General features: G+C 47.4%; 1 protein-coding gene across 3 annotated transcripts in view; it reads left to right on the top strand.

Moving 5' to 3' along the window:
* Positions 1-24869, top strand: part of RIF1 (replication timing regulatory factor 1) — a 50314-nt gene extending 25445 nt beyond the window's left edge. Inside the window, exons 22-35 of one of the 3 annotated variants that reach the window (XM_078883391.1) lie at positions 92-362; positions 482-527; positions 3166-3371; positions 6082-6244; positions 7118-7294; positions 8420-8580; positions 9441-9527; positions 11469-14898; positions 15201-15302; positions 16142-16231; positions 18034-18170; positions 19066-19216; positions 22337-22394; positions 23249-24869. In XM_078883391.1, the coding sequence (XP_078739517.1) occupies positions 92-362; positions 482-527; positions 3166-3371; positions 6082-6244; positions 7118-7294; positions 8420-8580; positions 9441-9527; positions 11469-14898; positions 15201-15302; positions 16142-16231; positions 18034-18170; positions 19066-19216; positions 22337-22394; positions 23249-23478 (5309 nt within the window). In that variant the 3' untranslated portion in view covers positions 23479-24869. Of the gene's footprint in view, positions 1-91; positions 363-481; positions 528-3165; positions 3372-6081; positions 6245-7114; positions 7295-8419; positions 8581-9440; positions 9528-11468; positions 14899-15200; positions 15303-16141; positions 16232-18033; positions 18171-19065; positions 19217-22336; positions 22395-23248 lie in introns of all 3 variants that reach the window. The other 2 variants (XM_078883320.1, XM_078883252.1) reach the window with 2 other exon arrangements.
* Positions 24870-25551: the final 682 nt, after the last annotated feature.

Below are 25551 nucleotides of genomic sequence, written 5' to 3'. Positions count from 1 at the left end.
TGTAGCTCCCAATCAACTGAATGAATTGAATTGTGGCAATAGCGAATCATTGCATGTCCACCGTGTTCCACCCCCCCCCCCCAAACGCCAGGGTGCCTGAGCCCCGTGTGTCCTCGCCGGGTGAGGAAGGACTCCCTGGGAAACCTGAGCTCGCTGATCACTTTGCTCGCAAGGGCCATTGAGGCGTTCGGCAGTACTGCAGCAACGCCGGCGACAGTGGAGACAGCGCAGACCAAGCTTTGGGCGACAGGCGCGAAGTTGGTGGATGCGGCTGCCACGCTGCTACGCCGATTGCAGACGTCGTCTGAGATCCGGGCGGCTATGACCATGATGGTGCCTCCCATTGCCAGCCTTTACGCACAGTGAGCATCTCGAGGATGATCGCAATTACGGGGTATTTGGGGTGATTTTTTTTTGTTCATCCTGTGAGTTGTTGAGTTGCTGTCTTGTGTTAATGCACTCAACTGTGTCCCTTTTCTAGGAGTGGGAGAAAGGGCCATCGTTACAGCCCCCTGCTGATGGGCAAGGTAAGACGTCACACTACGAACACGTGTGCGTGCATGTGTCGGTGCCGGTTTGTGGCTTCAGGTTGAGGAGCCAACAAAGTCTATCATCTTGGGTTTTCCAGTCTAAGATGACACATGCAAAAACTTAAATGGTCTGGCAGTGGCTTCATCAGCACCGCTTTCTTCAACAGGCGGGCATCCATAACCCACGCATGTTCCCAGGAATCGCCACTACCACACGCTGCCTTTGTGTTTAAATGATCAATTAGTTCACCTGCACAGGCATATTATCAGCTGAGACTGGAAAACCCAAACTGGACTTTATTGCCTCCTCCTACTATTTGACCTCTCGGTTTTTCCGAGTGCCTTCACCATCGGCAGTGGCGCTGCAGGGTTCGATATGTCTGGTGGTGGATGGCCTCCAGCGTTGTGGTTTCATGCTAAACGAACCGATGTGCAACATTCAGCCCTCCCAACGCATCATACACCTCGGACTGGTGTGGGATACGAAGTGGAATGCCATTGTTTGTGCGAGAGGAAAAGTGGGAACAGCTGGTGCACGTGATAAGACAACTATGCTCTCACATGGGGGGTCCACCTCCAGGGCTTTCCCCGTGGTGCTGGGACACATGGTGGCAGCTATAAACAAAATTTTTTTTCCTGGTAAGGCCCACTGAGCTATATAGCTGTTTCTAGAAGCAACCTGGCCACAAATTACAGCTCAATGAAGTGGCTTATCATTTGGAAATCTATAGCAACCAAACTCTCTAAACTCAAGTTTGGTTCTTGGACCTTCTGGCTGTGCAGGTAGGGCCAAACGTGGTGCCTACCAAGTCGCCCAGACCTGTTGTTCTAGAGGGGCAATTGGTGCCAGGATCTGCCGGAATTGAATTTGTCAGTATGGCGGTTGAGAGGGCATGCTTTTCGGCTCTAGGGCTTAGCAAGTCAGTGCATGATTTACTCTTGAAATCTCGACATCAGTCAATTTGGCAAGGTTATAACTCCTATTGGTGACAATTCTGACTTTTGGTGTAAGTCACACAGGGTTCACCCGGTGACATGTGGCCTTGACTGGGTAGCCCAGTGCAGGGTAGACCAGTTACAGAAAGGGCTCTGAATTCCCCCACTCAAAAGTGAGAGCTGTGGCGATGACAGATTTTCACGATAAGTATTCGGGGAAATCGGTTGTGGCATCCTAAGTGACATCCGTACTTCTCCGGCCATGCGCCTGGAGTACCTGCCGCACCGATAAATAGTTTCCCGTGGAATCTGCACCTCACACTGAATGTGCTGTGCAACCTCAACCTCTTTTTAAGGGACAGCCATTACTCTAAAGTAAAACTTGTTGTTTGAAAGCTGATCAATTGGATCATAACAGAAGCAACATCATCAGAGTGCATAATCGGCCTATCATCATCATGTAATGCGAGCAAGGATTGAGGGGGGGTGGAGTCTGGGTCACGTGGGGAGTGGGTGGAGTTAGGGTCACGTGGGGGAGAGGATTTAGGGAGAGAACCGGAAGGGGAAAGGGGAGTTGAGACGGAGTGAAATACGAGGAGGCCACGCTGGGCAAGACGGAGAGTGTGGCGCGGTTGCCACGCGGGGGCAGACGTCGACACAGACGGCCATCGGTGTCAGGCGAAGAGAGCTAACGGGGCAGTGAGAGGCTAGCTGAGAGGGGCAGCAGTGACGCTAGATAGCGGGGCAGCGGTGTGGCTGCAAGGATTGCCTGACGGGGCAGCAGTGAGACTGCATATTGGAGCAGCAGGGAGACTGCACAACGGAGCAGCCGAGGCTGTGGAGAGGTCGTCGAGCGGGACGTGGGCCTGAGCGAGACGCCGTGGTACGGAGATTCTACGAACCCAATAAAGGACAACGGAGATCGACATCTGAGAGAGTCCTTTATTACAATCAGAAGCAGTTCCAGCATCATCAGTACCGTAGTGTCATAATATAGCCTCTAGCTCGCTGTGAAGGCAAGTGCTGTTCACGAGCATCAATGACGGCCAACAGGGGAAATGGGGGTGTAACAGCACCATGCCTGACTGTCTTAAAAAAAATATTTGTATTTTACCAGGTAAGGCCCACTGAGCTATGTAGCTCTTTTTCAGAAGTGACCTGGCCACAAATGACCACGGGGAGCCGGGATGAGTATCTGGTACTTGGAGTAAACATCAGAATTTGGAAGACAAAGGCAACCTGGCGTGGTGTTGACCACCCACTTCCTCATGTGATGTGCCGGTCTTCATAGTTGCTCGCTCACAGAACCTTTCCCTAATCGTCACTTAAGGCAATATGGGGGATCTTTGTGTTTACGCCCATACTGCTGGCTCACTAGTCACTGTAGTCAGCCAGTCAAAATATGTATTTGTCCTGTGACCTGCCAAACAAGCCTTTGTGATGGCAACTGACCTCATTCGATTTGATTCAAACTGAAAATTGAAAACTTCTTTGATGAAATAAGCCACAGTTTTGCTGTTTCATTACCAACACCCTCCAAAGCTATCCAGCCAATTTAATTTGAAGCAATGCTCGCGAGCGAGCCCCTCTTCGTTTCCAACAATACAGAAAACGTGATGCAGTGTTAATCGTGGCGAGGAATAAGAAACGCGGAGTTGCTAATTGCGCCGTCTCGTTCGGCCCCACGTGTGTCGAATAGCTGCCTGAGCTGTGGGAAGTTGTGGCAGGCCTCCTGGAGGGCCCGTCGGCGGGACCTCACGACGACTCGCTGCTGCAGCTCCTGTCACCGCTGCTGTGCCACACACTGCCTCACCGGACCCCTGCTGTGCGATCGCGGGCTGCGCAATTTTGGGACGCCACCTTCGGGAGGACGAAAGCGCCTTTGAACTACCCTGAGCAGCTCAGGTGCTGGGAGCGTGTGCGTTCTCGTGCATGTGTTGTGAAACTGGGACACGTGTGGTGTGACGCAGGGGGTGTGTTCGTGTGAGACAAGGGAAGGTGGTGTGACACGGGGGGTACTGTTTGGCTTCTCACTCATACTTTCCAGATGAAAAACCAAAAAAACCTATTAAAACTTTTTATTTTACCAAGTAAGACCCACTCAACTATGTTGCTCTTTTTCAGAAGTGACCTGGCCACAAATGATTGCCCAATGAAGTGGCCCGTCATATGGAAATGTATAGCAGCCTCTTAAACGCATGTTTTTAGATGTGGAGGGGAAAACCCAAGGACCTGGAGAAAAATCCACGTGGCCACAGGGAGAGAGATATGCAAACTCCAAATATACAGGCATCAAGGGTTGGGATCGATCCAATGCCTTCTTGCGTACCAGGCGAGGTAGTTAACATCTCGCCACCATGGAGCCCATTTAATTTCTCCTTTAGGGCAGCGGTCCCCAACCTTTTTGGCACCAGGGACCGGTTTCGTGGAAGACAATTTTTTCACGGGGAGGGGGGGGGGGGGTTCATCATGGAGTCTTTCACCCTTTTGAAAGAAGCTCTCCAGCAACGTTTGTGTTTTACTCATTGTGGCTACTAGGGGTTAGAGCTTGTGGGCTCACCAAAACTGTGATTGAGACGAGTGCGCAGTGCGGGAAAGAGGCGCGGACGGAAGGGGTAAATTAAATAATGGGGGCGGGCCACGCGCGGACTCACCGCTCTCACCTCCTGCTGCTGCTGTGCGGCCCGGTTCCTAACAGGCCACGGACCGGTACCGGTCCACGGCCCGGGGGTTGGGGAGACCCCTACTTTAGGGGACTGTTTGCGTCGGCCAAACGCAAGTTTTTGGTTTGGCATACCTGTTCACCTTTGTCTCGCCAGTGTTGGTAGCAAAGCCACCACATTTCCGTTGCTTCAGTGCACATGCACGAGCTTATTATGAGGGTATAGGCTGTCTGAATGAGGCAGCTTGTCTGTGCCGCTGTCATGCACTTGCAACGTGTTCATGGGAACCCTGCTGTGCACTGTTCTCAAATAGCAGCCGCCGCTTAATCGTGTGACATCTGCGCTCATTATATATTTTGTGTATGTTGTTTATTGCTTGTGTGAACAGCTGCGATTTGTGTGTCTGTGGGTGTGTGCATATCTTGTCTGTACTTGGATGTGCCTTGCTATGAAATATTTCTCCATTTTCTTGCTCATGATTCATTTAAAATAATCATTAGCCACTGTGGAGAATATAAATAACAAAATACATAAGCAGACAATGTCTCCTTCACATATCTATTAAAATAAATTATGCTTTAGACAAACCATTATTTTTAGTTATTTATCATTTGATTTTGCATACAACTAAGACCCATATATTAAAAAGAAGAGTTACTTGCCTATAACATTTGGCAGTTTGCCAGCATTGGTTCAAGCAATCCTGACTGCTGATGAGACTGCGTGTTGAAACTGGTCCAGAGTTTGCTCGTGTTGAATCAATGCTACTGAAATTATGCACTCAAATAAGCCCCGTGTGGCTGATAAATGTGGATATGATAATAGGTTTTTCCCCTTTTTTCTGGCAACAAAACAGTGGTTAAGATGTTAAAACACCAAACTGAAACCTTTTACAAGGAATCATGTCTGCATTAACTACAATGTTTGTGGTCAGAATGCAAAACAAAAACACTGATAATATATGCATTGTCCTTGAAACTGATTGGTCCACACCAGAGACAGCTTTATTTTGAGCCTCGTCTCAAACGGCGTCCTCTGTGTCAAGAAGACTGCGTCCTTAAGAGGAAAAATATGTACTGGGCGAGGTTTCGGGCAATGGTCCTTCTTCGTACCACATTCAGAGAGGCCAAAGAGCCATGGTGAAGAGTAGTTGGAGATTACACGATACACAATGGGGCCTGATAATAATTGCATTTTACAAATATTTTCTGATTTAAGTTTTAAAATGACGTACCTATTACTAGATATTGTGTAACAGAAAAACTCTCCGATAATCAAAAATGTATTCCTACAAACTCATTTGTAGTAATATTAAAACGTGTTGTTGCCACATATTATCGGCAATCCTGTTGCAGTGTCGTCTCTTATTATATATTTATCACATTAATAATTCACGTAATTACATAGACTTGTTGATGCAGGTCATAATTAATAGATGAATCCTTGACGTCTTGATGAGGCTAACGATGTGTGTGCATGCTTGCTGCATATTTGGAGTTTGCATGTTCTCCCCGTGGTCGGGTGGATTTATATTTTCCCGGTCCTCTGGTTTTTCCCTCCACATTTAGAAACATGCATTGAGATTGTTTAGCTGATGTTGCTACTATAAATTTCCGCATGATAAGCCACTTTGTTGAGTGATCATTTGTGGCCAGGTCGTTTCTGAAAAGTAAGTTAATACCTAAGTGGGCTTTGCATGGTAGGCTGGGGATGGTTTAGTTTTATTTGTATGTGTGGTGGTGGTATAGGGGTATGCACACGTATTTTGGTGATTTGTTTGCCTTTCTTGTACTTTCCTGTACTTTGCACGACTATTTTGTTTTTTTATTGTTTGTTGTGGCGTTCTTACCCCGTGCCCCGACTGGACATTCTTTGAAAAAGAGCTTTGTAGTTCATCGGATTCCTCCGTTATAAATATTCTGTTTCTGTGTGCTGACGTGGCTGCTGCGCAGGTTGGTGATGCAGCGCCAGCGATCTCCGCTTGCGTTGCCTGGTGTGGAGGTCACAGACGAGGAGGCATGCTCCGCCCCTCTGCTTGACAACCCGAATGATGACGACGACGACGACAACGACGCCGTTGCTGACAAAGGGGACTCCAATCGCTTCGCTGTCAAGGTGCAGCAGCCAGCGTTAAATGTTGGCCCATGTAGAGACCTTTTTGTCATTCTGCTGTGGAATGGGGGCCCATGCCATAGGGAGACATGGGTGTTCTTAACTGTACTGTCAAGGATGCACCTCTGATTAGCATGTAAAGCTATGTACGGTGTGAAATAATTTCAACATACTTGTATAAACAATTGGAGAAAATTCTCCTTGCAGAAATGCTGCCGAGCCTTACACAAGAGGGAACGGTGTTGTCAGTGCCATGACTGACTACCCTTTGTGTGCTGCACCGGTACACAAGACAAGGCCAAATACCACTTGACACTGATGGGCATGGTTGGGAATCTTGCCAAGCTCACGGGGATTGTCGTGCAATGCACAAATCACTGCTTCACCACTCCGACACACAACCCTTGATAAAGACGAAGACAAAGATCCCCCGTATAGTCTTCACAAACTGTTGGGGCAAGTGCTGTTAGCGAGTAGTACCAATGATGGCTGACACGGCACACGAGGTGCCAATGTTTACACACCACACCAGGTACTCATCTGAGGCTGAGTCGACCTAGGGGAGGCCCAGGACCAGTTCAGATATTCGTCACCGATGTTGGCCGTGAGCGGGAATCGAACCCGGTTCACCGGGTTCGTAGCGCAATGTGCTAATCACTGTGCCACAACTCCCCACACATCACATTACACATACACCCCATGACACACCACATTACACAACCGTGTATTATGACCAATGGTTAGTCAAAGAAAATCTGCCCATTGTGAACCTTTCATAAAATGTCGCTTGAATTGTTCTTTCGGTTTACTTCTGAAGCTGATTTCAAGACATTGGTATCGCATTGCATCATCTCATTTGTACACTCCCGACAGCAGGAAGCCACAGTCCAGGATGGTCGGCATCCCACGGGGACCGGCGTAAAGGAGGCACAAGCGATCCACAAGGAGACACAGCCAACCATTCCCACACCTGTTACCCCAACCCGTAATAAGACCGCCATAGCTACCTGCGCCTCTCCGTGCCTGCCTGTGGAAAAGGCAGCTACACCGAAGGTACACGCTCGTTCACGCACACGTACGTACGTGTGTGTTTGTGTGCAGCTTGGCATTCCCAAGCAGCTTCTGTTATTATGGATAGAGGGCGCTAAACCAGCACGGCACAGGCGAGAGAAGAGATGGGCCGATGTTGTGCAAAAGGATCTGGAGCTCTGGACTTGCTGAAGACTGGTATAAGCAGTGTCAAGATCCGCCTCTGTGTAGAAGGCTTGTGAAGGACGTTACTTGGCAGTTAGAGGCAGTTGCCCTCTTATCAACAGCGGAAGGCAGAGGGGTGACGCTCACAACAATGGTGGGGCAGCTAAAACCTAGCAGGTTGGCACAGTGGTGAACACAGATGGGGGTGCATCTGTCAGTAATCTCAGTCAAACCATGGTACCTGGATCTGTCCTCTGACCTGTCAGCAAGCCGTTGACAGTTCACTTAGCCTCAAAAGTGCACGTAGCCTGGCACAAGCGCTGTGGTGATGTCACCGTCACTTGGAGGCGAATATCAGTTTTTGTTGTTGCAGCCTGGCAAGCGCCCACTTGTTTGCCACTAGGAATTCTTACAAGCCATTTAACAATTAACCTTCACGGCAGTTTGAACTGTCACATTTTGGGGTCACGATTCTGTTCAAAAGTAGGTTATTTTTGTCTTCTTTTTAGTGTCAGTCCTGTTCTGGTTTTGACATTACAAATGTACCACGAAAATGGATAATAGGCAATACGTTAAGATAAAGACTTACGTTAAGAAAAATCTTTTTAACTGCAAGAAACCAGCAATATTTGCATCTGTGCGTCTTTTTGGCAGCATTTGTTTACGTGGGCAAACTCTAACTTTCTAAGCTTCAGCAGAATTTGGTATGTTAAACATTTCCTGCTGGGTATATGCATGTAATGGTATATGCCGGCCCTTCCACAAACATTACAGGAACTGTGCTGTGCAGCAGGAAAAAATGTTACAAAATATAACTTGTCAAGTTGTCGGTTATGATTTACACATGCTGTTTTGAAAATGTCAGTGTTTTTCTGAACAGCGTTGGACTCCATTTGAGCCCGTGAATTTTTGAGGCTCTTTGAAAAAGTGTTAATTGGTAAAAACGGACCGTTGCCGTGCCACGCGCGCTTTGCTGCACAACAGGCAAGCAGCCTGCGGTCAACCAGGACAGTGCGCACACGCCAACGTGTTCAGCTCGAGGAGGAGAGCTCCCAGGACTTTGTGTTCATCCCCCCGCCAGCTACAGCCGCCAGCCGATCCCGTGTGCTCACAGAGCATCAGAAGGAGGTGCTGCGGACCAAGAGGTGCTGACTGACCCGTACCATGCACACAATGTCTATGCATAATGGCCATACATGATGTACATACATTATGTATGTTGATTTTACTGTGAATAACCCAACCAATAATATATATCGATTGTAATTTATATGAATACATTAATCTTCCCCCCCCCTCTTGTCCCCCCGCGGCTGATTGGCTCGCCAGAGACAACATCACATCTATCCCTCTAAAACCAAAACAGGAGGATTTCTTTACAATTCTAGCTGTCGCCTGATGAGGCTGGTTGTAATTACCGGTGAAATGTCATACTCGACTTGTAAATGTTGTGCGATTACTCTCCAACACACCGGTGTGCTGAACTTGTAACCAATTGGCATGTTTTGTTTACGTGACAAACCTTACTAATTGGGTGTGTCGGGTGGTGGCGGGTTTAGCGATTCGCGATCTAATCCAAAAACCTCTATTATGGATAATGCACAGTTTAGCATTCCGTGTGTCATGATACAGGTTCATCATACCATAACCAATCAGTTCTGGGTATCACAACAATTCGATTTAAAATTTCGCTTGGGATATGGGCACAGGTGCATAGTCTTGGGAATGGTAAATGCTTTGGCTTCATACAAGTCGATCTTGTAGATGATTGTGCGCTTTGCCAATTCCTCGCAGACATAACCGGCTATCTGCATGAACGATGCCTAACTGACCACATGTGAACTGGAATGCACTGACTTCAAGGCCACCAGTCCAAGCGTATGGTGTGAGAGTGCGTGGTACGCAATGCATGGCATCACACTCTCTGCCTCCGCATGTCTCTTCTCACCCTTGCCTCTTACTACGTTCCTTCCCCCACCGCCCATGTCCCACCATTGGCGAGCAGGGTGGACATACCGACCATGTACAACACACTGGACGCCTCTCAGGACTCCACCGTGTTTTCTCAGCTGTCCGGCACGCAGGACTCTGAGTGAGTACTCTGCCTCCACGTCCACACGCTCACCGCACGGCCCATCGTCATTATTATGATCATCACCACACATCTTAAACACTCCCTTCTACGTGACTTTACCGAAAGAACCAAGAATATGAAACGGTGGCTGTGTTAGTGAGACATTTAGCGTGTATGTAACTCCGATAGCCCTGTTCTTCACCTGAGGACGGCTGCTTGCGTTGTGGCCGAAACATCGTGATAATTTTATCTTATTATGTTTTATTTTTATAATTTTATTATTTCCCTTCTACGTTACTTTACCGAAAGAACCAAGAATATGAATCCATGCAATCACGAAAGCTTTAAATCGAAAAAAATCTTGTCACCATCTAACTTTTTAACGTGTGGATCTGGCTTCTTCATGGAAAGGAGGTTGAACTTGGAAATCAGGTTATCTTTGCATTTAGTTGACATTGATGCAGCTGAAGAGGCTGTCATGTTATCTACATGGTCCCAATCAGATGCAGACTTTTTTCGTCAATGTTAAGTGTATTTGCAAGAGAGTCTTGTCTAAATTGTCTCGTTCAAATCAGAGCAATAATATTCTCTCTGAGATCAGGGCTAGGCCGGCCCTGAACAAGATCCGTTTAGCATTAGGAGAAGTGACAGCAGCAGATGTTAGATACCCTTTGCAAGGCATCAAGTCTGCATTAACCACATATTCTTGTGGCAAAACATGCATACAAACATGCTCTGATAATATATGCTTAAAAATATTTAATATATATTAACATAATACGTCACCTTTTATGTTTTTCATTTTTGACTTTACTTACTTTTTCAGGAAAGCCACACTGAATTATAGGACTCTTTTTTTTTAGGAGGGTCCTGTTTTGGGTTTATATTTTATTTTAAGATGTTTACAGCCAATTTAATGGTGAGTGTTTATACATGCGAGAGAAAACTGTGGAGCAACCCGGAGAAAACCCACGCATTTGATGGTGCAACACCATCCCATTGCACATGGAAAGAGGGGGAGCGATTATTCCACTTGCTCTACTGCCTTTTTGACAGCCATGGTATGGCACCTCGATGACCACTGGAAGGGAGTTTCACAACATCAGATCGACCAACACTTGAACTAAAACTATTTTTATGTTACCATGCATACTATTTAAACTATAAAATACTATTTTTTTACCAGGTAAGGTCTACTGAGCTACATAGCTTTTTTTCAGAAGCCACCTGGCCACAAATGATAGCTCAACGAAGTGGCTTATCATGTGGAAATGTATACCAGCCAAATACTCGGAGAAAAATCTACATGACCATGGGGAGAACATGCAAACTCCACATATACAGGCGTCAGGGTTGGGATTGAACCTACGATGTCCTGCATACCAGGCGATGTAGGTAACATTTTGGATTACAGGTGTGCGCCATCAGTGCCCAGAATAGACGGTGTTAGTGATGAATGTGAGTTTTTGTGCTTGTGGTACACTGACAACGCAGCATCACCAAATAAATATTTTATTGTTCAGAACCAAAATAAATAGTTACACATGGTACCCAGCTGATGATTCATAAACACTGAAGTCTGTGCTGTGGTTGGGGCTTGAGGACTGGAATTGATAAATGGCTGTCGTAAGCCTGCCTGTAGTTGTTTTGACCTGACGGTAGTAGGTGTCGATTTAAAGCTTTCGTGACTGCAGGGATTCATCTTCGGGGAGATAGCGTCTGAATTCAGACGCTGTCTCCCCGACAGACCTGGTCTTCACCTGAGGATGGCTGCTTGCGTTGTGGCCGAAACGTCGTGAGAATTATTTTATTATGTTTTATTTGTATTATTTTATTATTTTCCTTCTACGTGACTTTACCGAAAGAACCAAGAAGGTAGTAGGTGTGTTTTAACCGGTGGCTGTTGTTGAGTTTGACAAACATTAGCTTTACTTGCGTGTTCCATGACTGGTTCTGCAGGAGCAGTGGGTCCTGCCCTCTCACACACAAGACTCCGATATTCGCCGATCAGATGAATGCGGATGAGACGGCTGTGAAGAGGGTGGTGGAGACGGGAGCCATTGCAGAAATAGAGTCAACGGAGACAACAGTGGATGAAAATAACCGCACTGCACTGGTGTCAAGCGGACACTTGAATGGAAGCGCCGACAACGCTCAAGAGGTGGTGCAGTCAACACCGTGTGGTAAAGACGAGGTCATCAATAGTGCCAGCAGCAAAGAGATTGAAGTAAGTTCCTCGTGCGTGGACGACAAAGCGCAGGCCCCTCCGAGTGGAAACGATGCTCCAGAATGCGACGCTCACAACGGAGAGGCCGAACCGGAGCTGCTGATCTGTAATGGCAGCACAGATAAAGATGGAGCGAACCTGGATTCGGACGGGAAAGCAATGGGGCTTGCAGTCGACACGGAGGAAGCCAGTGAAGATAATGTGGCTGTGGGCCCTGCCAACAGCAGCAATGAGTCGATAGAGATGGTGGCTGGTACCCCGCCAAAGCACACTCCGGGAGAGCGAGCCCTCCCCACTCTTGGCAGCCAATCGAGAAAGACGTTTCAGGAGTTGGAAGTCGATCTTGAAATGGAGGAGCAGCAGGAGCAGGAGGATGCCTCCAGGGAGCTGCCGGTCACGCCGGTGACACAACCGAGAACCCGCCGCAGTAAGAGTCGGGAAAACGCTGCGCGTGAGGGCCCGAACTCAGGGTCGGATGGCAAGTTGACGGCAGAACGGAACGTAATGGTCGACAGCCAGGAGGAACTCCCACCAGAGGGCGCTTTACAGCCTCGACGCGGCCTCAGGCAGCGCCGCATAAAGAGCAGTGATCATGCAGCTCCCATCGTGACCCCAACGAGTAAGTTGGTCACGGAGAGCGACATTCCACAGCCAACACCCGGGACCGATGGTCGGGCAGCTGACCAACGGAGAGCATCTCAAAAGGGGCGGATGTTGAGCGCAAGCAAATCCCGCAGGAAGCTGCTTACTATCGAGGCCGGCATGTACATGGGAGATTCAGAGGTGGAAGTGACGAAAGCAGAATCTAGTTCTGATAAGAGCAGACTTGAATCCCTCTCAGATAGCGCTTCTCTTCAAGAGCATGGTTCTTGCAAGGGCTTAATGGCCGACAGCAGTTTGAAAGGGAATGCTAATTTTGGTGTTGCAGTGGCAGATGCAGCAATCCCAGGATGTAGCATCGACCTCAACACTCCTCGCAGCAAAGCAATCCGGGGGCGACAGCTGAAGCTGTCTCAGATCTCCATGCTAAGCACCAACAACAGCACACCCTCCACTACAGCAGAACAATCTCTTGTGTCTTCCCTCGTGGTTTCAGAACCTGCCACGACCTCTCCTGTAGTGGCACAGTTACCTGTTGCTGCTCCAGTTGAACAATTCCCTATGATTTCTTCTGAAATGGAAGAATCCTCCAAATATTTCTCTGCAGTGGTAAAGTCATCCACTCCTATGATGTCAGAATCCCCCACGATCTCATCTGCGGTTGAAGAGTCCTCATCTCCTTCACCAATAGTTGCACTGACCCTGCTCGAGGCCTTCAATTCCGGTAAACAATCTAGTAGTCAAGCAAAGGACGGCTCCTCCAGCTCAAATGTTGGAGATGGTGTAACAGAAACAAGTGACACTGCAGCGGTGGCAACGGAAGAGGAGATTAATGGCACCAGCGGTGACAGTACTGTGTTCAGCCCACAGGCCAGCCCTAGCAGACCGACTAGTTCTGACGGTCGGATCCAATTAAGTGGAGAGCCAAAGAAGAGGAGGGTGAATTTGGTGAGCATCCCAGGTGGGCAGGTAAACTCTGGGTGGGCAAACGGGAGTGTCCGCATTTCTGTACGCGATGTGGTGCGCACGCCAACGAATGGGGAGAGAGCGCTTACTGCATTCGAGAGTAGTGAGCAGAGTGCAGGTGTGACGAGGGACAATGGAGCAGCCGGAATCTTGGACAGGGAAAACACAGCTGTGGACACCAACCCGCAACCCACGGAGACATCGGCATCTGCAGAAACAAGTGTTTTGTGCTCGGAGCTCGTCCTCTCAGGTAGCTCACATTTAGAGCCCAAGCTCGGCTTGAGCAACTTTCTGAGGAGGTCCCAGAGGAAGAGGAAGAGCTGGGGCTGCGGAAGGTACAGTTGGGAGAATGTCTCCATGAAGAGGAGAAGCTCGATGCCCGAGGCGTCCGCTCCAGAGTCAAACCCAGCAGCTGGCGGAGCCACTGTGAGCGACATAGACGATTGTAAATTGGAGGGCAAAGCCTGCGCCAGGCTTTGTGGAGATGCCATCACCGAGTCAGATTCGCCACTGCAGCCATTTAAGTCACCGTTAGAGAAACTGTCGCATAGAACAGTTGAAGGAGAAAAAGGAAGCGGGAAGGATACAAAGTTGCTAAAGAACGTTGAGGATGAGGTGGAGGAAGGGACTGCCAAGGAGAAGATGGAGGAGGATATGGAGGAGGATGGGGAGGAGGAGTATAATGTGAGTGATCAGGTGGGGCTTGAAGAATCTCCACGGCTCAGCGAAACAAGAAACACCATGGAATGCGCTGCTCAGGAACAATCGATTATAGATTTGAACTGTATCGCCACGTCTGATTTTAAAGCCAAGGAGCAAGACCCCGAAACAGAGTTTGTCAATGCAGGAGATGACGAGGTAAACACGTCTCAAGTTGTAGATAGGGAACAGCCGGGCAATGTGATGCTGCCCCCCTCTCCCTCGCTGCTGGTCTCCAGAGGGAGTGACTGCGCTGCCTCCACCTCTCTCTCATGTGGAGCGGATCCCGACACAATTGATACAATCGCCACCGCATCTCATTCCGTGCCAACCGAAGGCGGATTTGTGGAGGAAGAATTTGGTGTCGTTTCAAGTGAGATGAGCAAGGAGACAGCATCACCAATCTTGACCGCTCAGGAGAACCCAGCAGAAGAGAGCAATCCCAAGGGCCAGGAGGTATTGCCTGGGGAGGATGGCAGCGAGCTGGAGATCATCAACTCCAGCAGGGCCTCGCCAGCAGAGCCCTTGGTCAGTGCCGTATGCGAGGAGGTGATGGTTACGGTGACTGAGGCAGTGGCAGGAGGAGAGCAGAAAGTGTTGGGGGAGGAGAAGATGAACATGGGTGACAGCAAGATGGAGGAGGGGCAACAGGAGGAGGAGGAGGAGGAGAAAAAAAATGACATTGCAGCCCAGACTACGGAAGCTCCAGCCTCGCCAGGGTGCAGCACTCTTCTGCGGTTGAACGGAGACATCGCCCAGAGGGCAAGCAGCCCTCCGCCGGTCGCACCAAGAGGCACGTGGTCCCCAGCTGCATCCCCATCCCCCAGCATCCTCAAGAAGGCAGCGGGCATGAAGTCGGAGGCTGAGCAGCTGCCGTCAGACTCTCCACCAAACAAGGTGAGACCTGCGTCACAAAAACACATCCTGCCAAGTATTACTGGCAGTTAAGAGAGTGGAATATTCAGATCCTGCTAATGCATCGACTCAGTCCATCACTTTTCCATTGGTCATTAAATGTGGGATGCCCAACAGCGGTTGTTATAAGGAGAATTTGGTGCCACCATTTACGTTGAATTTCCGGCATCTCAGAATCGCTAACAGAGATGTGCTTTGCATGACGCTTGTTTCAACAGGGGGACGCTTTGACTTGTTTACTTTAGTTTAAACATGGCAGCATGTCTCTGTGTGTATGTGTACAGACACGACGCGTGTCATTTGCTAACCCCATCCGGCACGAAACGCTGGCAGATGACATCGACCGCCGCAGTCCCAGCCGCAGCCAGTCCCGCACGTTCACACAGGTACGTACGAACACGGATAACAACCGCTGTTCGCCACTCGGTGGCGGTTACGTCACCATGACGCTTGTGCCAGACTAGGTACACTTTGAAGCCACCTGAAGAATGGAAAGCTCATTGGCAGGAGGTCACGGGACAGACCCAGGTGCCATGGGTTGACTGAGATGACTGGCAAATGCACCACCTGTGCCCCCTGACTGTCAACTTTTGTTGTATTTTAGCCGCCCGGTGCTCCACTCATTGTTGTGAGCTGCACTCTTCTGCTTTCCGTTGTTGTTAGAGGGCTACTGCTTGGCGGAGCCAGTGGGGGGGGGGGGTGGGGTTGTACGTGCCCCCCCCCCCAATGATCTGATCGAAATCCCTAATTTCGATCAGATCATTGGGGTTTATTATTAATAAATCGGCATTTGGTGACCCCACTGCCACTGTGTAGCATATTATTACGTGCCAGGGACTTTATGAGATGATAGGACAATAGTCCGAGTCCATAATTGGCAATAAGTAACGGCAAAGCAGTTCTAAGTGACTCGCAGAATTGTGCGCAGTTGCGTATACAGTACACGACTTCCCTGAAGGCATTAACACCTTCAGCGAGCGCGATGCAGATCACATACGGTATGAATTCGACCCTCGATCGATGGCTGCATCATCGCCGCACACGCGTCGAATAAAAAGCAAGGGACAAGTCCTTACTTACTAACAACTATAATTTTTCATTGCTGGAGGGGTTGCCCCCCCCCCCCACCTGAAAATCCTGGCTCCGCATTGCCCACACCAGCACACAGGTGGTTGTGAGCCCCCATCTATGGTGACAGTGGTGCGTGTGTGTGTGTGTTGCACAGCACCTTTTGACTCCGACGCGGACCTCCCCGATGAGCCGGCGGCCTCTTTCTCGTCGTGCTCTCGGAAACACCCCACCCAAGAAGCGGCTGGTGAGTGGAGGAGTGGCAGTGGCAATGGAGAGAGCAAGGGAGTGCCAGGGGCGGTAGTGTGGTGGCAGGGAGTGTTAGGGAATACAGCAGGCGAGTGAGTGTAATAATTATGAATTACATTTATAAAGCGCATTTCGACGGAGTACTAGAGGCATTGTAAATTACACGAAAAAATCGTCGGCCAGTAGGAGTGGCAGATTGTTGTTTACATATTTGTACAATAGTAACGCTATTTCTATTTAACTAGCCATTTGCCCGTCCAAGGCTGGTGTATTGCAGTAAATGTGAAACTTGCAAGCGAAGAGCAGACCGCGACGTGATATTCATTGTATGAATGCGTGTGCAATTTGTAAGGGCGCGGTGACACAGACCTGTTTCATTTTAAGGTTATAATCCTTTGTTCATCATGACGTCCTTTTTACTTTGATGCCTCAACAGCATTACGGAGATCGCGTGACGTGAGGGTTCTGCCTTTGTAGTGAAGGTTGTCAGTTGACGCCGAGGAGGGGGGAGGAGGCGCATCGGCCCCCCACGTGGAGTGACGTCAGCCGCTAATTATTATTAATTGAGGGGGGTAGCCCATTTGGAGGACGTCACCTGTTCATGATTATTGATTATGGGGACTGTTTGATGTGGAGTGATGTCACCTGCTCATTATTAATGAGGGGGGGGTTCTCCATGCAGACTGACATCACCCGCTCATTATTAATGAGAGGTGGGGGGCGTGTCCATTTGGAGGACGTCACTTTCTCATGAATATTAATGAGGGGGGATGGTAGATTTGGAGTGACGTCACGAGCATTAAGGACATTCCTGGGTGATTATAGTAGGTATGTGTCTGTAACTTAATTGTAATTCTTATGATGGTCAGTGATTACAATTTTCTGCCTGAACGAACTTACATTACAGGGAATATTTTATTTAACATTGATTTATGTTTGCAATATTTCCGATTCCCCTGTTGCCGTTATTAAATCCTTTATAGTAAGTTCGCGTGCTTGCTTGCTTGCTTAGGACCGTGCAAATCTTTCGCTAGTTTTTTAACCCACTTCCCGTGATCCAATCGAGCTGACATTTTCCACACAGACTCGTTGTGCCAGACAATTAATGTTCGTGAAAAAAAATTCCCAAAATTTTACACTTTTTAGGCAAAAAAATAATATTTTACATATATTCAAATAGAACTCATTCATCGCTTTGGCTGAACGTCACAGTATAAGAGCCCAGAGCGTAACCCCTCCACAGGCCGTGGCGGAGTAGCGCAGTTGGTAGCGCCCTCGCTTCCCATTCCAAAGGTCGCGGGATCGATCCCCGCGTCCTCCACAGGCGAATATATTTTTAAATCCTTTATATTAAGTTCGCTGCCACGCATATAAAGGATTTATAGTGAAAAACTTTGTTTTTACGGGTTATACTTATTTTTTCCCTGACTTTTTTGTCGTTATCGTGACATAGGCCACTTGCAAAGGAGACTATCATGGTCTCTTGAGTTCTTACCTAGTAAAATAAATAAACTTGACTTGATAACCAAGTGTCCAAATAGTACAGCAAGCAACATTGCTAGTCGCTAGGCATGTAGGGCTTTAATTTACGGTTCATGAAGACGACCTTAGAGATGAGTGCCACGTCCTTGTGCCAAGCTGTGTCAAAAAGCATTTTTGTTTCTCCCTTACTTGCCCCCTACCTTGTTCTGATGTGCCAAGTCTCATCGGGTTTCGAGTTACAGCCAGGCTGGTTGTGCTGCTGCTATGTGCGTTGCGCAGCATGACTTTCCACGCTTTCACTGCTCCGTGCATCCTCAGCAGGAACAGCTGTGCACCATGTTGCCCCAGCCACTGGAAGTGGTTCCCGTGCAGAGCGTGGGCCCCATTTTCCCCGCGCTCATCGGCTGTAAAACTCCAGTGGAGGCCGTGCTGCACCAGCTCACGCCGGCGATATGGTGAGGCCAGTGTTAACTATTGGCACGGCCACATGTACAGCAGTCCTGTTACACATACACAATCGCAGTGCCACAACCATGTGTATCACAGAGCAACGCGGTGGCAAGATGTTAACTACCACGCCTGCTATACAGGAGGCTGTGATGTCGATCCCTACCCTGATGCCTGTATGTTTGGAATTTGCATGTCTCTCCCCGTGGTTGCGTGGGTTTTTCTGCAGATCTTCTGGTTTTCCCCTCCACATTTATAAACATGCCTTTACTAGAGTGTTTGGCCGATGTAAATTTCCATGTGATAATCCACTTTGTTAAGCTATCATTTGTGGCCAGGTCACTTCTGAAAGAGATCTATATAACTCAGTGGGCCTTACCTGGTAAAATTAACATAGTTGATAGGAAAGTTTCTATTTAAGTTAGTTCTGCATTTTGAACAAGTGGGTGTTGTTTTGAAACTTCACGAGACGTGATCTCAGACCAGCGAGGGATTCAGAACTGACTGTGTTTGACCTACTGCTCAGTGGACTGAGGCGGACCAATATTATTTTACAATAAATAATACATGTCTAGCGAAATCCTTTGTTGTACTGTACTATACTCCCGAACACTATGCTTCACGGTTGGACTTTAAAGATTCTGTCATGTCATCTGCAAGGGTAGGCCCATTATATTCCGACATCGTGCTCAAAATGTTCCATATACATTTTTTAAAATCGATTTTATTCATACATGGCAACCATCGCTCCCTACTGCGACATGGCAGGATCCTTCCTGAAACATAGTCGTGAAACTCAATGAGGCTATATAGTTATAGTTTTACCCAACGGTGTGAACAGCTACACACGGGATATTTTTTTGTCTTGACACGTGCGCGTGTGTGTGTGTGTGTTGTGTGCAGGGCCCGTGGGCTAGGCCACTTGGTGCGAGCGCGCTCCATCAGCACCGTGGGCGACCTGGCGGCACTGAACGCCGCAGACCTGCACTCCCTCCCCATCCGCTCACCCAAGCTTCACACGCTGCACAGGGTGCTGAAGATTTTCCATGAGCAGGTGCAACCTTGTTTTTTTCCTTTTATAGGTGGTGGTGGTGATGTTGATGAGACTGGTCTTGCTGCAGCTCATCGACTCGTGGACATTTAGAGGGAGACGAGATGGCCGGTATTTTGGTGACATGGCCCAGCGGTTGCACATCCGCTGATTTGCACAGGTTTGTGGTTGGAACCTAGCCGCAACTCTGATTAATTTTGTGGATGCATTCTGTAAGCTTTCCCAGGAAAGCCTGACCGAGTATCAACACTCTTTTCAGCATAGACCTACCAAGTTTTCTCAGGAGGAGGCAATGATGCCAATTGAGTAATTGTCAGGAAATGTCTAAGCATAGGGCTGTTTGGCCAATACCACTTGCTTGTTTTTTTTCTATTGGAGGAGATTAAAAGATCCAGAATAGAGGGAGAACATACAAATTCCACACAGAAAGGCCCCAAGTCCGGAATCGAACGTCGGATATTCGTGCTTTGAGACAAGTGTTACTGCTGTGCCATCCTTCTGCCCAATGAACCGTAAAATAGCCCCCTCCCCCCGGTCTGTTCCACAATGTATATTAAAGATCCCGTGACATTGGAAGAAAAAGTAGGCCATTTTAGTGCGGGCACCATGGTAAAACGTTGCCAAATGTGAAAAATACACCCCAAATGACTTGCCGGAATTGAATTTCAGTCACCGGGTTCAAAGTGCATTGTGTTAACCACTGCAGAAGCTAACTAGTGAAGGGATAATGATTCGGCTTTACAACGATGGTGTATAGACTACGTGGAGGTAGTCGGTGTCCCATCGCCAATCAAATTACATTTTATTTGTTTAAGCAATTGAGAGGTCAAGAGACCAGGATAGGCCAGTTTGCGAGAGTGATTTGTGTCACCAAAATTACAAAAGCGAGACAAAGTACATCAATGAAGAAAATCGAAAACCCTGCAAAAACAACCTTTTCACACGAGAAATTGTAAATATTGCACAAATGTGCATCGGTGCTAAGTAACAAATTGGCTTAAGCATAAGTTGGCTATGGAAGGTTATGTTTAAGCTAATCATAGTACAATTACAATTAAGGTACAGTAAACAGCCTTATAGTGCCTATTGTACTGATATATAGATAACGTTATATTTCTAATGCACTTATCCTTCTCTCTTGACATAATAGTCACTCTTGGCTTTAAATTGGAAATGCCCAATCACTGCAGGAGTAGTAGTCCTCACAGCATCATCAGCCATGGCGCAATCATACAATACATTAGTTAGTAAAATCTCTTTGAGGGTTGATAATGGGAACATTACTCGAAATGCTATAATTGGCTTCCTTTGTTTTGTTTTCATTGCTTGAATACATTAAAGTGTACGTAAGTGCTAATTGGCACTTGGTTCCCCTGTGCAATATAGATTCAGGGAATTAAGCAAAACGGGTGAAGCAGACAGTGATGTGTGTGTGTGTATGCCATGGTGGCGAGATGTTAACTACCTCTCATGGTATACAGGAGGTTGTGGGTTCAAACCCAACCCTGACGCCTGTATATTTGGAGTTTGCATGTTCTCCCCTTGGTCGCGTGGATTTTTCTCCAGGTCCTCCAGTTTTACCCTCCACGTTTAGAAACATGCTTTTAGAGTATTTGGCTGGTGTTCATTTCCACGTGATAAGCCACTTCGTTGAGCTATTATTTTTGGCCAGGTCGCTTCTGAAAAAGATCTCTATAGCTTAGTGGGCCTTACCTGCTAAAATATAGTTTGTATGGTTTAAATACCATAGGTGGGACAAAGTCATTGTTATGCAAGTCCAAGTCGAGTCGCAAGTCATCAAATTCATGACTCGAGTCTGACTCGAGTCCAAGTCACATGACTCGAGTCCACATCTCATAGGTGGGACAAAGTCATTGTTATGCAAGTCCAAGTCGAGTCGCAAGTCATCAAATTCATGACTCGAGTCTCACTCGAGTCCAAGTCACATGACTCGAGTCCACACCTCTGTTAAATACTATGCATGTGTCGGCGTGAAGGGGCAGACCTGTGGGTGGGTCAGCAACAACACTACCATGGCTCCAGTGGCTGGGCGTCATTTCCCACACAGCGTTAGCAGCAATTGTCAGTGTCTTAATCGGGCTTTAAGCTCCTCAAGGTTAATTATATGTAAAATATAAGTACTTTGGGGAGGGGCGGGGTTTGACTGGTGTTGTTTCCTGCTTTCACTACCACCACCCCGCTGTGCTGACCTTAATAGGAATAAATATATTACAGGCGACGTTTTCGGACTATGGACTCTCTTCATGGAACATAGAGAGGCCAGGGAGACAGTAGATAACTGTTGGAAGCTGCACTTTACACCGTGGGGCATGATGATAATAAAATTAGAATAGAGTTTCTTATTGAACAGTTTTTCTTTTAATTAAGTACCTATTCAAGTTAGCACTTGAATAGGTACTTGAATAGGTGCTTATCAGTAGCTTTTGAGGAACAGGCAAACTCTGCAATGATCAACAATGTGTCACTCAATAAGCTCATTTGGATTCAAAGTAAATGTTTATGTTCCTGGCACATTGCGTTTTGGGTATGCTGTCATAGTGAGGCCATCATTAGCATCATCTGCTTAGTGATGCATTCCTGGGCCAAATGATAAATTCAACCGGATTAGAGAAGTTACTAATAGATATTTCGTGTTTTGTTGTTATTTATGCTCGTGCACGTCTGCAAACGCAGTACAGTCTGTTCTCCTATAACGCGTGTTTTCATCACACTAATTGGATAGAACGCGATGAATATATTCGGGAACACAATCCAGTGAATGGAAATATGTCGGCGAGTAGGAATAAGCTGTTGTACGGCTGCCTCGGTATAGCATCACACAAGGCGGGATGCTGCTGGATGCTTCTAGATGCTACCCACCACACGCCTTAGTCTTTGTTCATCCCTATATTATATATAAAATTATTATAACGCCATTTTTCCCATCAAGTTGTGTTCTTCAGGAACCCAACCTCTTCCTGCCGTTATAGGAGAAACAGGCTGTATCACCGAATGATGTGACTTTAATGTGGGTTCACTTTCAGTGCTTGCTCTCTGCTGCCCAGAGATCCGCATTCTAAACAGGATGATGATGGTGGTGGTTGATGTTATTGTGGTTTGTAGAAGGGGCCAGGGGCCACGGAGCAGGAGATGGCGCTGGTGCTGCCTCCCGACGACCAAGGTGACCTCTCCCTGAAGCCAGTGTTTATCTCCTCTCTCAACCCTGATGAGGGGACAGTCAAAAAAGTCTGGATTGAGACCATATAAGAAAAACGGTAGCAGCCACCGAATGTAAATCGTCTTAATCATTTAAATGTTTCGCCAGTAATTACAACTAGCTCCATCAGAAAACAAATCTGGCTGTCGCCTGATGAAGCTGGTTGTAATTCCTGGCGAAACATCGTACTCCGTTTGTAAATGTTGTGGCTTGGCTCTCCAACACACCGGTGTGCTGTACTAGTGACGAATTGGCACGTTCTGTTTACGTGACAACCCTTACCAGTTGGCTCTGTCGGGTGGTGGCGGGTTTTAATGACTCATTTATATATTTACGCGATCTAACCCAAAAAAAACTCTAAGGATGATATTGGTCGTGAAAGCCTATGTGTTAAAGCATTGCTATCATTTTGTGATATACAGAGCTCTTGTGTTATGCAACGTTTTCTTGTTTCCATTCTCCAAATCCTTTAAATAAATAAGAATAATCAGTTCAAATTCCACTTAGAATTCTCTGCCTAGGAGAACTTGCTGCGATTTTCTCTGATGGAAAGTAAACCTGAGTTTAAGCTGATTAAAAATGAATATTATCCCTGACACAAATCAAAAGCATAAAAGTATTTATAATTATCATGCGTGCCACCAGCGCCATGTCAGTGTTTTTTTTTAAATATATATATAATCCTCACTGAGTTAAACATTGTTTCGACAAATAAGTTGAGTTTTTCGTGAACCACTTTCGGAGCCTGCCCTGAGATGTTTGGCTAGTTCCTGACTGAGAATGTTGGCGTGTCTTTTTCTATGTTGCTTCCAACATAGTAGACTCCAAGGCGCTGGTGAATGGGCTGAGCGAGGAGGCTAGCAGAGCTGAAGCCCCAGGCGCTCCTGTCTCTGCAGGGGGCACGGGGTTCTTGACGGCGGTGTCAGCGCTGACACACCATAATCCTAGCGAAGAGCTGAGGGCCACGCCGCTGCCTCTGCTACTGCAGGCGCACGGTGAGCTTCTCTCCGCACTGGTGCACGTCGCTCAGGCAATGGCGCGGCGATGAGCACCATCTCAGTGAAACGCCCTTGTTTCCTGCAAAACGGCCTTGGCCACCCGCAAACAAACGGCATCACTACCCATGCCCGATGGAGAGAGAATCAAGCAAGATCCTCAACTATCAGCAGCTGTGCTGATGCGATGCAACCACAACGTGGCCACGTCTGGCACACAATGACTTCTCAAACATGACCTGGGTTGGCCAAAGTGTCTGAGTCTTACTTGGTGCAGCCTTGATTTGAAGCTTTCGTGACTGCAGGAATCCCTACTCTTTGGTTATTTCGGTAAAGTCACGTAGGTAGAAAAATAATAGTGATTGTCCCACCTGATGACGATTTCTTGTGTTGCGATCGAAACGTCGTGACCTATTATTTTTCTACCTACGTGGCCTTTACCGAAAGAACCAAAGAGTTTGGTGCAGCCTGTTTTGGTCACATGTGAGAATGAATAAGGTAGTGGCCATCGGTTAGCAGGGCCATGAAGCTTGCCCGTGAGCTTTGCCACTTTCCTGCACAAGCCTTTGTTGAGGGTTTCAGCCTAAATGTAACAGCAGCCGGCACGGAGCACTAGCTTGTCTCTGTGTTAGCCATGCCTGGCAAGGGGAAGTAGCAAGAACCAGCCGGTGCTCACTGAAGTTTTGTATGTGTTGCTTGGAAGAAACATGAACAAGAGAGGCGACAGCAGCACATCTCAGCCTGCGAGGGGAGAGGGCTTGGAGCTCTGCTCTCTTTCTCTAAAGCAGAAATTTTAATTTACCTGATAACTCCCTGTGGTACGTGGAGAAGTCCCAATTCGGAGTTAGCGTTGGACACATTTCACTCGGTTGACGTGTGAAGCTGTCGCACGCATTTACGAAGCATCTGTTCTGTAACCCGGCCACGTCTTATCGCGTAAACCCTCGCTCCGCCCGCAGGCACAATGCAACAGGCACTGCCAACCTTATTTGATTGCCAAGGTTGTCTCTTGTTGCCAGTGCGCCCACCCACTCTTACTTTCCAGCTGAACATTCTGCCCCAGCACACACTCCTCCCTTGACTGCCAGTTGTGGAAGCACATCAGTGTTTGTTTTATCCCGAGGGATGTCAGTTCATTATTTTAATTTTTCAATATAGTTCATTCATTGCTATTCTTGTTTATGCATACCACTTTTGTGAATATGTTGATTGAACAGTTGCTAAATAAAGTTAACAAATATAACACCTCATTCTCTTCTTTGTCATAAGCTTAGTTGTGATTTCATCTGGGAAATTACCACCCAAGTGGTTTTATCACCGGATTCATATTTTTGTTAGAAAATGTCAAGTGGATTAGTCATTAGGTCTGATGTTTGCCTAAAATTTACTGGTTCTGAATTATAAAAATTTCCTTGGTATATTTTTACCTCGGGATGAAGTTGGTTATGACATGGACATAGCGGTAACATGTTTGCCGTTTATTGCAGAGGGTTCACCGTTTGAATCTTAGCAGCCGTTCTGATTAATACTGCAGTAAAGTCATGTAGATAGGTTGAACCTATCTACGTGACTTTACCAAAAGACCCAAAGAATATATGTATATGTGTTGAACTTCTTTCGCACCGTACATAGCCAAGCCACTTTGCCCAGCTATTTTGCAAGGGAGATCTGTGGTGCATGAGCACATTAACAAAAACACACAGACAAAAACGTCAATATTGCAGAGAATGAGTTAATGGATCCTAACAGAATATTGCACAATAACAAACGAGGTATGTAACAGTTGTATACAAAACACCAAATATAAAAACTGCAAGTGTACTACTACTACTATAGAGTCGGTTGATACTACTATTGAGGCTGTAGATACTACTGTAATAAGAGCCATGTAGGGCTCACGTGGTGATTGGCTTGCCGGTCCCGCTTTGTAGTTAATAAGGGGTGAGCCAGGGAGCATGGCCTCGGCGTGATCACGGCATGTTAGCAGGGGTGATTGGCCTGGCCAATCGGGGCCTCAGCTAATGGGAAGCCGGATCAGAGGCGTGGTCCCGGGATTGACGGGGAACCATCTGGAACGGTCAACGCTGACTACAGAGGATTGGCTTAGGGGTACCACGTGACCCAGG

This window comes from Lampetra fluviatilis, chromosome 1 (assembly GCF_964198595.1).
Source record: "Lampetra fluviatilis chromosome 1, kcLamFluv1.1, whole genome shotgun sequence".
NCBI lineage: Eukaryota > Metazoa > Chordata > Hyperoartia > Petromyzontiformes > Petromyzontidae > Lampetra > Lampetra fluviatilis.
The sequence above is the reverse complement of the archived record's forward strand: the minus strand, read 5'-3'. Positions and strand labels throughout refer to the sequence as shown.